The 15,220-nt window shown below is 37.6% G+C and overlaps 1 protein-coding gene across 1 annotated transcript; it reads left to right on the top strand.

Moving 5' to 3' along the window:
- Nucleotides 1–298: 298 nt before the first annotated feature.
- On the top strand, nt 299–12,757 carry LOC144956117 (propionyl-CoA carboxylase beta chain, mitochondrial-like). Its single transcript, XM_078886475.1, has 8 exons — nt 299–603; nt 3,386–3,499; nt 3,768–3,836; nt 4,963–5,019; nt 6,251–6,364; nt 8,366–8,426; nt 11,877–11,926; nt 12,604–12,757. The coding sequence occupies exons 1-8, from the start codon at nt 400–402 to the stop codon at nt 12,718–12,720; spliced, it is 786 nt and encodes a 261-aa protein (XP_078742601.1). The 5' UTR covers nt 299–399; the 3' UTR covers nt 12,721–12,757.
- Nucleotides 12,758–15,220: the final 2,463 nt, after the last annotated feature.

The following is a 15,220-nucleotide window of genomic DNA, read 5'->3' on the forward strand; positions in this document are numbered from 1 at the left end:
TATCTATCTATCTATCTCTCTCCCTCTTTCTCTCTCTCTATATCTCTCTCTATCTATCTATCTATCTATCTATCTATCTCTCTCCCTCTTTCTCTCTATCTCTCTCTCTGATAAATAAAAATATCGGCTATAATTTAATCCCTCTATTATTCGTTTAATTCTATGGACGCCACTAAACATAATAATATTCTTTTAAAGATTAATTTGCGAATCATAACATTCAATTGATGAGTTCAAATAACAAATAAAGAACTCTTTTTCTAAAGCAAGAAGATTTGGTTCATAAGTCCTTGAACCCGGTAACCCCACTTGACCTAAGTGACTGTCCATCTCAGCTGCTAGCATCTTCCTTCCTTAATCCTTATCATCATCATTCCCATCAACATCAACAAAACAGTTATGGCTTTCAGTTTGAGACAAGCCCGAACTATCTTGCGATGTATTCCAAGTATACAACGTACTCTTGCTTTACAGCCTCACCGACTGGACTCCACCATGACTGGCGTACAACAAACTTTAGATGTGAAGAAAAGGATTGAGGACACGAGGAAAAAATCGAAACTTGGAGGAGGGCAACATAGGATAGACGCACAACATAAGAAGGTTTGAAATATTTGAATGGCATTTTAAATTATTTATCATGAATAGCTAGTGACATTCAGTGTCAGAATAATGTTGGCTTTTTTTGGGAGCCAGCTATGTCTATGAATTAACATTGGATTGAACTTGAACACCTAAATAAATAATGAAGACATTCTTCTTCTACTATAGCTAGATCGAAATCAAATGTCCTCAACCTCAATAACATCTTTTTGGTATTTAGGCAGGACTTTTGCCCTTCAATGCTAGGAACTTGTGGAAAGACTCCCAAATATCTTTATATCCAAATTATTAAATTTGATTTAACTCTCATGCTGATGTTTTTAGAAATGATTGTTTGTAGAGTGAAAAAAAAAACTCAGTTTGTAGTTCTGATGATTTTAATTTTAAACAAGAAAGGGGATAAAATGTCAATGTTCAACATTTAAACCTAAATTAAATTGAAAAAAAAAGTTAAGTGAAAACATGGACATATTCCCTATACATATTCAAAGTAGGCAGTTTAGTGAGCAGCAGCAGTGGCAGTCAAATTTTGACCCAACTCGCCCATAGGAAAGTTGTGACCGAAAATTGCCGTTCGCGTTTTGGGGGGTTCAATTAAAGATGCATAACTTCATTATAAAGAGGAATATCGCAGATATTTTGATATCATTATTTTCGTCTTTCAATTTCCTTTTAAATGGTGCCAATTAAGGAAAAATCCATTAATAATTCCAGAAGTCTATATGAAGTTAAAATTTGGCAATTTTCAAATGCATTTATTTTTTTATTTACCGCGTGTGTTTTTAAAATTTAAACGCTTGTTTTTAGAATAACATCTAAACTTTATTCATGCCAAATTTCAGGGCTCTATATCGATGCGCAGACACCTTTTAACTCTGCGCCGAAATGCCTTGTTTACATTATCTTCTCATCATGGCTGCCGGACGATATCGATATTCATATCGATATTTTAAACTTAGTTATGTATTATGTTAAATTTAGTCCATAATATTTTCAGTACTATTATTTGCTATGTTTTTATTTTGAATACATACTTTCCAACTTTATTTATAGGCTTTTTATAGTTTTTGTTTTAAAAGTTCGTATATTTCTTCTCTTTGTGAAATCCGATATTAATAATATCGATATTTTAAAAATACCAATTGCTTTAATTTAATTTTATTTTACTTTGCCATCAAGTCATCAAGTTTCTTTCCCATATGTTTAGATATGTTTATCATTTGTATCCATATTCTAAAGGCCTTAGCCTTAATAATTATTATGGTAAGAAGTTCTATTAGTTTTGACACCCCCATATATTGAGAGAGAAGGGGGAGGGGGTGGGGGGATAAAATTATATTAATTGTCAGTTCAAATGATGTAATAGCAATAAACCCAAAGTGGTTCAGCAGAATTTTTTAAAGTATTAAAAGCCAGAACTTTCCTTCTAATTAGGTATAATAGGGAATCTGTTTCAATTTATTTGAACTTTTTCAATCTACCATTTTATTTATATGCAATTAAATTGCCATAGGTAAAAATAAACTCATTATGACATTACACAACATGTTTATATCTTATTTAAATACTCTCAAACCCTTTTTTATTCTCTATGTATTAGTTAGAAGAGGGGAATTATTTGCAATTGTTTCAATGAGATATTGGGGATAAATCCAAAAGTGATAGAGCAAATTGTTTCTTACGTCTAGCCGAGTTTTTGATTATGTAACATTTGCGTCATATTATGTAATAATGTGTTAATTTGAAATGTTTATCTTCCTCTTTATTAATGTAAATGCATTGTCCTCGATAAGACGAACATTTTGGTATACAATATATGATAAGAACTCCATATTGACTGTTTTAAACCATTTTTTATTAAATCAATCACACGATTTCGGTCACAACTTTGCAATGGTAATTTTGGGGTAAAAATCGGTCTGAAATTTCAGACTTTGAACTGCCGTAACTACATTTCTAATCAAGATACAAACAAAATTCAAACTGTTTTGTAATCTGTGTTGCCAGCTCTTTCATATGACATTGGTTTCAAGTGTGTGAGGTACATTTAGAATTTCTATTAAACTCGCTATTCAAAGTGCTTTACACAAGACCCCCCCGAGACAACAGCAACACATAACATTTAGGACGAGACATGTCGCCATTTGCGGCTATGTGGTATGACACTCGCTTTCGTATTGGAAGGTCTGGGTTCGACGCGTAGGTGAGTCCTCTCACTGGAGGTACTCGGGGTGTAAAATGAGTCCTGGCTGTTAACAACGTTGTCTCTGTCGGACAAAATTGTATTATTGCCTAACAGGCGTCATGTCTCGATCTTTATGTTACATGTTACTGTTGGTCAGGGACCCTTTGTAAAGCACTTTGAGCACATTTAGTGGATATTGCACTATATAAAATCTCAATTTATTTTATTTTTTTAAAACATGTCAGCTAGATGATAAAACAATTTTTTTTTTCTTTTCTGACAAATAATGCTGTTAATAGCTAGGTACACGTTTAACACGTGAATATGATGAGAGAATGTGAATAAAGAGCCTTTTCCAAGAACTCAATCATACATCACTCAGATCAGGACTCGAACCCCGGGCCTTCCAGTCTGAAGGAGAGTGTCATACCACAAGACCACAACATAGTAAAAAAAAAATTTAATGTCACAGAATTCAATCCAGAATATCCATTTAAAATCTTTCAGAAGTGAAAGAAATTTAAAAATTAATTTGTTTTTAAATTCTGCTTTACCACTATAATTTAGTAACGATTGAATTGTTTTAACCGTCATTAGGGTAAACTGACTGCAAGGGAGAGAATTGATCTTCTTTTGGATGAGGGTTCATTTATTGAATACGATGCATTTTTGGAACACAGCTGTGCTGACTTTGGGATGGAGAAACAAAAGGTAATCAATCAATTTCTTAATGACTGTTCTCGTAGCGTAGGAACTTTAGTATTGTCCTCAAACTTTTTGATTTCTGTTGATACCATCTTGTTTCTCCTCCTCCTCCTCCTCCTCATCCTCCTCCTTATAATTATCATCATGATAATCATCGTTATCATTTTCATTAATAATAATCACCATCATCATTTCATCACTGCCATTATCTGTGTTTTTTTGCATTGGCTTGTCACAACCTTTAGAAGATAATTATGTTTAAATCCTTTTTCAGTTTCCTGGAGACAGTGTCGTAACAGGGCGGGGTTTGATTAATGGAAGGACAGTTTTTGTATTTAGCCAGGTGACTTTTTAAATATAAGTTTACTCCGATTTAACAAGCTTCTGATTAGTTCTCTGTTATTTATTTTTCTTTTTATCATTTCCTTTTTTTAAGATATATAAATAATATATAAACTCAACCCCTATTGTGGTACCGCACAATTTCCAACGCCTGGATTCACTCCGGCTTTTCGTGAGATTTTCCTTGATGAAACATTCCCCCTTAAGGTTTTAGAAAATAAATAAATGGATTTTAATAAAATTTATTTATTTATTTATTTATTTATTTATTTATTTATTTATTTCATTGTATTTTTTTTTTTGGTATGTATTTTAACTTTAAAGATAGTATTCTAGTCCTACCAGCTGGCTGGGCTGACAATCACTCTCTTAAAGCTTTACGACTCGCAATAGTCTGCAATATGTATTGTTGTTTAGATCTATTAATATAAGAGAGTAAAAACATATTATTTCCAATTAAAGATATAATAAAATATCTCATATAAATATAGTTATATATATTTATTTATATCCTCCTACAACGTTGTTTCATCTGTGATGGAATATTCGTGAAGAGGTCAAAATAAATAAATAATTCGCTTCAAGAAACTGTAGACTACTCTACCTGATTCCTGCTAATTCCCCTCAACCATATATTTATATCTAAATATTTCTTAAACTTTACTTTTTAAACACTACTAGACAGTCTTACAACTAATTTTATTTTTCTACCCATGGTAATCTTTTATCTTTAACTGCTATTAACTCTAAGGGCTGAGGCTATATTTGTATTTCCGTCACAAAATGGCTGACCCCTGATTGAGGCAGCATGAGATTGACAAGCTAAGACAAAGCGACATTCGGATTCGGCGCAAAATCTCAATTAAAATACCCCCCTAGGGCCAATTGAATATTCTGATGAAAGAAATGATACCATTGGTTCAATTTATTGTACTTTTGTAGAAAGCAGGATTGGATTACATTATTATTTTTGCCTTTCAAGAACGGCTGCACTGTGCGGCCATTGGTCAGTCGAACAGATTCTGCTCTGGCCGCACAGTGCGGCCAATGGCATTGAAAGAGTTAAATTATTTCATTGTAAACTTTTGTAAAAGTTTGTTTAAACATTCCTTCTCACTTTTCCACAGGATTTCACCGTTTTTGGAGGTAGTTTATCAGGGGCACATGCCAAGAAAATTTGCAAGGTAAATTAGGTTTTGAATTCTAAGTTTTATTGACAATAAATTGTCATGTACTGTTGTTATACTATAATGGACTACAATGTAGCACGAAAATCTTGAACAAATAGAGATCGAAATCACGGAAATCTCGAACAAATGTAAATTCCACTTATTAATTCCTCTATTTTCATTGAACTGGCAAGATGAAAATCTCGAATATTGATGAGCGTGCAATCAACAAAGGGATGTGCTGTCTTTGTCTTCTTATTATAGTATAATAGTCTGCTCAATATATTAAAGGGGAACATTTTTCCAACAGTTATTGAATGAAGCATGACACGCTTAACTGTACACCTCATTATAATGAGACTTTACTGAAACACCCACGTTTACTCCCCCCCCCCCCCCCCCCCCCCCCCCCCCCCCCTCCTTACATTCTTATTCAATTGTGTTGTAAAAAAAATACCCAACATGGATATCTCGAATATATGTAAATCTCGTACAAGCAGGCGTGGTCCCAACTTGTTCGAGATTTCTGTGCTGCATTGTATTAGAAGGGCTGCCAAGTGTCCCGCATTTTGAGGCTGTTTCCCGCCGTCCCGCTTAAGGCAAAAATGTCCCGCATTTCCCTGAATTGATTTAAAATTTATTTATTTATATATTTTTTAATTTAAATAAATTTGTTTCATTGCCTCCACAGCTAACTTTTTAATTTGATCCCTTGCTCATCAAAAAGGGACCAGATATTTTTGGCACTATTAAGAAGAACCATTTTTCTAGTCACATTGGCACCATAGTGCTAAATTATTTGTCAATTGTTCATTATAAGCTTTTTTTTTTTGTAGCCATAATTCTTTTGTCAAGGGTCAAGTCTGGCGTTTTTATAAGTTAAGACTACAAGATGACTATCGGTTACCAAGCATCGGTACTAACTGCCTATTATTGTAAAAAACGATGTCGATAAACAGGGGTTTTACTAAAACGTATGTCGCTATTTGGGGGTTTTTATTACTAATAACATATAACAAAAAAATCGGGACCAGAGGTCAATGTCGCTATCCAGGGGTTATCGTTATCCAGAGGTTGCACTGTATAATGAGGTCTGCAGCATAGAGAATACAGGCCTCCTAGTCTGTGGTCTGCAGTACAAGCGTTGCACCTTATATTCCCCAAAGTCTCGTTGAATGTTTAGTGGCTTTACTGAAAGATTATGTTAGGGATATTCATATCTTTTTTTTTTTTTTTCTCTGATCAGGTGATGGACCAGGCCTTGCTCGTTGGTGCCCCAGTCATTGGCCTCAATGACTCTGGTGGTGCTCGTATTCAGGAAGGTGTTGACTCTTTGGCCGGCTACGCTGATATATTCCAGGTAAGGAGAACAGAAACTAGAATAAAATTTAAGTTTTTATATAGTGAGGGCAAAGTGGCTGAGTGGTAAAAGAACTGAATGGTGACCTGGATGGTCTCAAGTTTCAAACCCTGGTTCAGGCACTTTTTTTTTTTTTTCCTTGTGCAAAATTATTAACCCTCGATGTCAAAAAAAAAATTTTTTTTGGATTAAAAATATTCAGAAATATGAGGTTTTTAGTCTTTGTCCCGTTTATCATTAAATATCTGCTTTCCCTGATAAAATCCCACTACACGTAGCTCCGTTTGTAGAGCAATCGCTTCATCCACAAAGGGGTTCGTGATCGATCCTGGGTGTAGTTTGAGATTGTTTTTTTTTTTCCTCTATCCACCATACAGTGATTGGTTCACTTGGTCTGTTAGATCTGGTGGAAAAAAAATTGTATTATCGTCTAACAGGCGTCATGTCTCGTTCTTTATGTTACGTGTTGCTGTTGGTAGCAGCCTCTTATGGTTTTCATACTACTATGTTATGACGATCGACCCAATCAGCAACGTCTGGTCCGCATTCGTGCACCGTCGCAAACCCGCCGGGTAGCATCGTCACAACACACCGTTCGACTAGATGCTCTGCCGTCTCAGGTTCTTGCCCACAGCGAGTACATTTGGACAGGTAGTAAGACCCCACCGATGAAGCACACTGGCCGTGAGGCAGCTCCTCGACCGAAGCCGATTCCAGTCACCCAGTGTCTCCTCTTACTGGTATCAAAGCCTGGCAACTTCTCACCAAGCTTAGAGGAGGTTATGTCCCCGCCCCCACGAGGGATTGAATTCATCCAAACTGACTTCCATCTCGTATGTGCATCTCTAGACGTAGTCAGGGATTCTGCGTACAAGGGTTGGACTTATTTCAGCTCGAAACGGGGGCGCCGTCCATTATGTGCTTCAGAGGGGTATCCCCATTCCCTCTCTCTTTGATCTTACTCAGCCAGTTTCCCGTAATCGACCCCCTCCAAACATCGGGGGGCTGGATCGCTGCCATTATCGGGCCCCATTCTCTAGGGGTTGTTGCTAGCGTTCCTGACACTATGTGCATCGACTTGCGAAGTTTTACATCCACCTTCTCAACGTTTCTGCTTCTACCCCACACTGGAGCGCAATACTCCGCGGTGGATAGCATAGTGCCAAGGCGGAAGTTCTCAGGAGCGCTTGGCTAGCGCCCCAAGTCGATCCCACCAGCTTCCTCAGAAGACTGTTCCGCTTCTCTATCTTCTGGGCAACCCCTTCGAGATGCACCCGATAGGTAAGGCTGCGATTCAACGTCACCCCTAAATATTTTGGATGCTGCTCACATGGGAGTGGCTGGTCCCCGACTAGGACATTCAGTTTGCGGGTGTGCCAAGCACTGCACTGGTGAAATGCAGTGGCCACAGTTTTTGAAGTGTTCATCTTCAGGTACCACTTGTCGAAGTAGGATTTGAGTCTGGTGACGTCCTCGCTGACTACGCTCTCGAGACGGGTCCACACTATACTCTGAGTAACGAGTGCCCAGTCGTCCGCCTATCCCAGCCTCAGGGAGGAAGTGTTCGGCATATCGCTAATGTAAACGTTAAACAACATTGGTGCAAGTACCGACCCCTGAGGGACCCTATCCATCAATTTCCTTACTTTGCTCGTGGCGTCTCCCAGCGCGACGTGGAATTGCCTTTCCCCTAAGATCAAAGAGAACAACTTCAAGGTCTTTTTTCACCTTATGCTGTTGGTCAGGGAGCCTTTGTAAGGCGCTTTGAGCAAGTTTAGTGGATATTGCTCAATCTTTTTGTTTTTAATTTGAAAGTTTTATTTTAAAAACCTTTAAATCTAGATAATATTTTCTACCAGTCCAAACATACTGCTGTGTGGGTCATGACGGTATTGGTGAGTGTCCCGTTTCAGCTCTTTGAAAAATTGGTCGCTATGCTATTGGTCTTTTCATTTACATTATAATTTTGGGTTTGTTTGTTTGTTTTGATCTGTTCTACAGAGAAATGTAGAAGCCTCTGGAGTGGTGCCTCAAATCTCTATGATAATGGGACCTTGTGCTGGTGAGTTACTCTCAGGGTTTTCAATCTGCTTACATGCCTGTTATTTATTACTTGAATTATATCGGGTCCGGATAACTCATTTGGTAGAGCACTCGCTTCACACGCAAAGTGACCGAGATCAATCCTGGGTGCAATCAAGATTTTTTTTTTCTGATCCCTCTGTCAATGACTGGGTAGCTGGGTCTGTTAAATCTGGTGGAGAATACTTTGCGTCCAAAGGATAGCAGAATAGCAGGCAATTGCTATTGTCCATTTCACGCTATAAAAATTGGGATAAACTCTGGCCTCAGGGGACTAATGGGACTACTTTATATCAACTGTAGTTAACTGTTTCATTTTTTTATTTTAAAATTTGATCATGTGGATTCATTCTTTAAATTTTTTCAATAAACATTGGCCTTTTGTTTATTTTTTTAAAATGTGCCTTACGGCACTTGGCGACACTGTTAGGACTTTTCTGTATCAGTTAGATATATATATATTATGTTACTTGTCTTTGTGTGTCGTGATTGAAATCTTGATGAGGGAATGTTTTAAAGGAAAATGTATTACTATGTATTTTTATGCACTATGTGTTATAACCTATGTCGGTCAAAGGCTTCTATTAGCCTGACTACATTATCTATGGAACATTTTTTTAAATGCCGACAATAAATAAATATTTGAATTGAATTGAAAGTTAGAGGGAGGATGTGGTGATGAGATAATAATTTCACTTTTACTTCCTGATGACAGCGAATACTCGAAATAATATTGTAGAAGTTCATCATAATTATACTTGAAATATTTTATAAATACCTCGCTTTATCAAAAATTTGAGCACTATTATTTCATGGTTTTTGTCTTTATAATTTTATAATAAATTCAGTGCATAGATTTTTTGCTTAAAAACATCTTATATATGCCTAACATTCATTACCAGGATTATTTTTAATTGTAATTTACAGTTTTCTTAGTCTTTTTTTTTTTTTTTTCTTTGAAATTTTGGATAGAAACTTAGTCATACAGTTTAAGAGGGATTTTGATCATAAACGCATATTTGTTCAGAACACCGATCTGGTTCGGATAAGTAAGTTCAGAACACCGAAACTTTATCATGTATATTCAAATTTTTATTTTTATTCATAAAGAAAATTTTTTTTTTTAATGCTGTGACTATCTTTAACACATTGCCGCCCAAATCGCCCGTAATCGCCCGCTCAGAAAACATCTGCATAAGTCCGGATCGCCCGATATCGCCCGCCAGGTACCCAGTGTCATTGAACCCGTATATTAAAAATGTGTGTAGAACCACTTCTTTTTAATTGAAAAACAAAAGTAGAGAAAGAGTAAAAGCGAAACTAGCCGTTTCCCAATATGCTGCGATTTTTAAAAATTTGGTGACCAATCAGCGGTGATATTGTCTTTTTTTTGCTGGAATGGCGTTTGAATTCCTCAATTCTCTGCGTGATCAACGTGTTTTATTGGATAGTGACGATGATAGTGCTCAATAAGACACTGAATCGGACATTGAGGTTGAGTTGGATGTGAGTTTTGATGAACTCGGTGACCTTTCTGGGGGTGAACACTACCGTCAAATGGGTCAGTCTTCAGCCACTGAATGGTCAGAACAGCTGACTAATATCAATCTGGAACCGTTTAACCAGTTTTCAGGCTCTTTGGTAGACATTACAGACACAACAAGACCCATAGAGCTATTTGATATGTATTTTCCACCAACTCTGTATGAAATGATAGCAGAACAGACTAATCTGTATGCATGGGAATCCCAAGCGAAGAAAAATCAACTTGACAAAAACTGGACACCGTGTAGTGCAGATGACATTCAAAAGTATGTCTACATGAACATCATGTTTGGCATCCATGCCATGCCAGACTTGCATATGTATTGGATGAACAGTCCATTCTATCGTGTTCCTGCTATTGCTGATACAATGCCAAGAAATCGTTACAAAAAAATAAATCAGTATTTTCATGCAGCGGATACCCACAACCCTGTACCGATTGGAAATGATGGGTATGACCCCCTGTTGAAAATTAGGCCAATCCTGGACACAGTGAGAAGCAAAAGCAAAGAACTTTACCACCCCCAATGAGAGATAAGCATCGACGAAGCGATGGTGAAATTTAATGGGAGGCTTCACTGGAAGCAGTATCTTCCCAGTAAGCCGTCCAAATACGGAATGAAAATTTGGTGTGCTGCCGAGTCCCACAGTGGTTATCTTCTAAACTTCTCTGTTTATACGGGAAGAGAGAACAGTGTGCGAGATGGGTTAGGCCATTTTGTTGTAATGAACGTTGGTAGAGATTACCTGAATCAAAACAGAATATTTTATTTTGACAATTTTTTTCAAGTGTAAAATTAGCACAGGATTTGTTGGATCACAATACATACTGCTGTGGGACCATCAGAAAGACGAGAGTAGGTTGGCCCTTGAAGAATGAGATCAAAAAAAAGGGTCAAACTAGAATGTTACAGCAAGGAAATCTTGTTGCGACCAGCTGGTATGATAAGAGGGAAGTGAATGTCATTTCAACCGGTTCCAATCCGACAACGAAAACGGTTTCGCGACGATCCAAACAAGGACCCGTTGAAAAAGAGATCCCAACTCCAATTGCGGACTACAACGACTCCATGGGTGGAGTTGACCTTGCAGACCAGTATCGCGCCTACTACCAGGTTGGTAGAGCTTCCAACAAATGGTGGCGGTACCTCTTCTGGTTTTTGGTTCAGACTGCTATTATCAACTCCTACCTCCTCCTGAAAGCCTGCATTGACAATCCGTTGTCAAAGCGAACAACCCTGAATTGTCATCTTTTTTTTCGTATGAGTGTGCTTGAGGACATACTAAAAAGGGCCTCAGCAGCTATTCCTAGGCGACCTGCTGCATCTCCAACTCCAACAGTCCAATCCATCACAAATCGCTCTCAGGATTCGCACAACAGTGTGCGTCTTCATGGCCGCAAAAAATGCTGCCGTCAGTGTATCAAGGACAAAGTCAAAACTACCACCAACCGCACGCCAGAAACTGTGTTTGGCTGCACCGTATGCAATGTGCATTTGTGCAAGGGTCCTGCCATATCAAATTCCACAACTTGTAAAAATATTATCAACACAATGACTCACAAAAAGACATTGACAATGGATTTCATGTGTTTTATTAATATTTTTCAACTTTAATTTTTTTTTCTAATTCAGAATATAAATCCATAGTCCAATATAATACATCAAATTAAAGGTCATTCATTCTTCTTTCCAAAACAGCTTTTATTTTGTTTCTAGCATGTCTCACATTCTTGCAATGAATTTTTGAATGAAGTGTACTATGAAATTTGGAAGAGTTATCTCCCCTCGCACGGTCAGTGAGAGACATTTTTTTCAGATTATGTACGGGCAGCAATGGGTTAACAACTTTTCTTTTGGTTGTCATTTCCATGTTTTCTACCTAGGTGGGGCTGTCTATTCTCCTGCACTCACAGATTTTACGTTCATGGTCAAGGTGAGCATAAATTATGATCAATTTTAGTCATTTACATTTCCGTTATTTTAACACTCAAAAGGAATTAATCCTACTAAAGCTATTCTAATGTTTTGACTTCTTTAAAGTCACTGACTGGGTGGGGTTCCTGACCTCCCATAGTGGGCAGGGAGGCACTTGCTGTGTATTCTGTCCCCCTATATCTGTTTCCAACATGCTTTCTGTCTTGGAATGAGATTACTTGTTTTGTCCTATGCCCTGGCCGGAGTCCTGGCTGGGAGGGAAACAGTCAAACGCATAGTTATTGTTTTGGGAGATGATATTTTTTTCCCTTTGTACATCATCTCAATGTTATGTATTATTATATTGGTTACTTTGAATGTATAATGTAAGCATTTGAGTGTATTCCTCTTTGTTGGACCTTGTGCTTGTTTCTGAATGAGACTTACAGGTGATCTCAAACTAAGTACATTGGTGGTATGCTCTTGGAATCTACATCTGATCCCTATTTGTTCTCAGCTCCCCTTTGTCTTCCTTTCTCTGGGTGATTTAATTGGAATTCTAGAACCCTTTACCATCCCAATTTCTACCTTTTCACTGGCGCTGATATAACCTAAATGTGTTGCAATCACTGTAAAAACAAACAAAATCAAAGTCACTGATGTCATAAAATTAATCTGTGTTCTATACTCACTCAGGACACTTCCTACCTCTTCATTACCGGCCCGGACGTCGTAAAGGTAAGTAACTCTTTTATTGTTTATCGACAATCCTGCTCTGAACTTTTTTCACGAGTTGTTTCCCCTGCGTCCTGACATGCACTTTTTCTTTTCTTCTCTTTCTCTCTCTCTCTCTCTCTCTCTCTCTCTCTCTCTCTCTCTCTCTCTCTCTCTCTCTCTCTCTCTCTCTTCTCTCTTCTCTCTCTCTCTCTCTCTCTCTCTCTCTCTCTCTCTTATATATATATATATATATATATATATATATATATATATATATATATATATATATATATATATATCTGTGTATCTATCTAGAAAAATCATCTCGGGCATTCCTATTACTGTATGTTCTTCAACTTTTACAACTGCAAGATAAACCTGGTATTTATTTCGCCAATTGCCCTCCTACTTTGCCCCTTGTACCTACACTTACTCACAGGTCTGATGATAACTCGGATGGGGTTCCTGACCTCCTATAGTGGGCATGGAGGTACTTACTGTGTCTTCTATCCCCCTGGGTGGGGTTCCTGACCTCCTATAGTGGGCATGGAGGTACTTACTGTGTCTTCTATCCCCCTGGGTGGGGTTCCTGACCTCCCATAGTGGGCAGGGAGGTACTTACTGCGTCTTCTATCCCCCTGGGTGGGGTTCCTGACCTCCCATAGTGGACAGGGAGTGTACTGACTGTGTCTTCTATCCCCCTATATCTGTTTTCCAACTTGCTATCTGTCTTTGACTTGGAATGAGATTATTTGGTTTTGTCCTGGCCTCGGCCAGATGCCCTTGCTGAGAGGGAAACAGTGAAATGTATAGTTAGAGTTTTGGGAGATGGTATTGTTTTCCTTGTAAATCATCTCTGTTATCCACTGTAGTATGATTTGTTTACATATTATATATGATTTTTGACATTTGAGTGTGGTCCTCGTAGTAGTGACTGTGCTTGTGTCTGGATGAGATTTTTAGGTAATCTCAAACTAAGTTTCCTATTTGAACCAGTTCCCTTTGTCTTCCCTATTCTTGGGGATTTTTCATTTGCAATTCTAGAAATTTCTAATATCCCATTTTCTTCTTTTTTCACTGGCGCTGATATGACCTTAATGTGTTGCAAGCGCCGTAAAACCACAAACAAACAAACAGGTCTGATAACCCACATTATTATGGGCTCAATGTTGTATTGGAAATTTTTTAAAAATGAGCTTTTATACAGCGCAATATCCACTAAATGTGCTCAAAGCGCTTTACAAGGGGTCCCTGGCCAACAGCAACATTTAACATTTAGGATGGGACATGGCGCCTGTTAGGCGATGTTACAATATTTTTCGGACAACGCTGTTAACGGCCAGGTACTCTAATTACACCTGAGTACGGTGGGATAATGTGAGTAAAGAGCCTTCTCCAAGGACTCAACTATGCGCCGAGCGAGGCTCTCAAATGCAGGACTTTCCGATCCGAAAGCGAGTGTCATACCACTAGACCGCATAGCCACACCTACAGTAATTTCAAACCAACGCAGTATATTGACAATGTTTTAACAAGCCCATATTTATGCTGTTATCAGAGCTGTAAATAAAAAATACCCATACGTGTACCTATATGCAGGTCTGACATCCGAACCCACTTATAGGCCTAGTTTAACAGTGTTGTAATGGACGATATTTTGCATCATTCATCCTCATTATCATGATCATTGCCTTTTTCACCCTGGGTCAGGGTATAGGCCACAGACAAACAGTTTCCATCCTTCTCTATCCTGGGCTAAATTTTTTTATCTCATTCCAGGTCTTACCACTTCTCTGTATATCAGCTTCTTTAATTCTTCTCCATGTTCCTCGTGGCCTTCCCCTTGATCTTCTGCACTGAGTGTTCCAGTCCAATACTTTCTTTGTTATAGTTGAGTCATTGCATCATTACTTTAAACATTTTTTTTGAGATTTCCATTATAACAATTAGCCCATAAGGAATTGGGTTATCAGACCTGCAAATAAGTGCACGTTGCTCTTAGTAGGCTTTCGGCAGTAAATCATACAATATGATGTCGATATCCACTATGAAAGTGAAAAAAAAAAAGGTAAATGAAACCCCCCAAAAATATATATGTATAAATATATCATGATACCAATAATGACCACGAAATATACCATCAATGGTAAGTAAGAGGAAATGGAATAACACGAATGAAATACAGGAGCAAATGGAAAACTATATATAGAAAACAAGGATCTTTTATTGAATTGACGTTGTTTAGCAATAAAAAAGATAAAAACGGAACCGATCTTATCAATGAATGATGGGATTATGATGCATACATATTATGTATATTGTATTGTCAAACTGATTCATATGGCAATTCACAATGCTGCTTCTTTTACTATGTATGTATGTATGTCTGTTGCCTTTCTGTTACTTCTCTCTATCGGCTGTTTAGGTCTCATTTTCTCTCTCTCTCTCTCTCTCTCTCTCTCTCTCTCTCTCTCTCTCCTCTCTTCTCTCTCTCTCTCTCTCTATATCATCATTTCTTTATTATCTCTATTCTTTCCTCCAACCTCTCTTCATCTTCTGTTCTCTCTCTCTCTATATTATATTATATATATATATA

Source organism: Berghia stephanieae, chromosome 10, assembly GCF_034508935.2.
Source record: "Berghia stephanieae isolate SIO BIC M18660-M18661 chromosome 10, UCSD_Bste_1.3, whole genome shotgun sequence".
NCBI lineage: Eukaryota > Metazoa > Mollusca > Gastropoda > Nudibranchia > Aeolidiidae > Berghia > Berghia stephanieae.

Bases quoted from the DNA above. Each gene is read 5' to 3' on its own strand.
- LOC144956117 (XM_078886475.1), top strand. From the start codon at position 400: ATGGCTTTCAGTTTGAGACAAGCCCGAACTATCTTGCGATGTATTCCA. The intron at 5,020-6,250 runs GTAAATTAGGTT...TTCTCTGATCAG, and splicing joins ATGCCAAGAAAATTTGCAAG to GTGATGGACCAGGCCTTGCT. The intron at 11,927-12,603 runs GTGAGCATAAAT...ATACTCACTCAG, and splicing joins ATTTTACGTTCATGGTCAAG to GACACTTCCTACCTCTTCAT.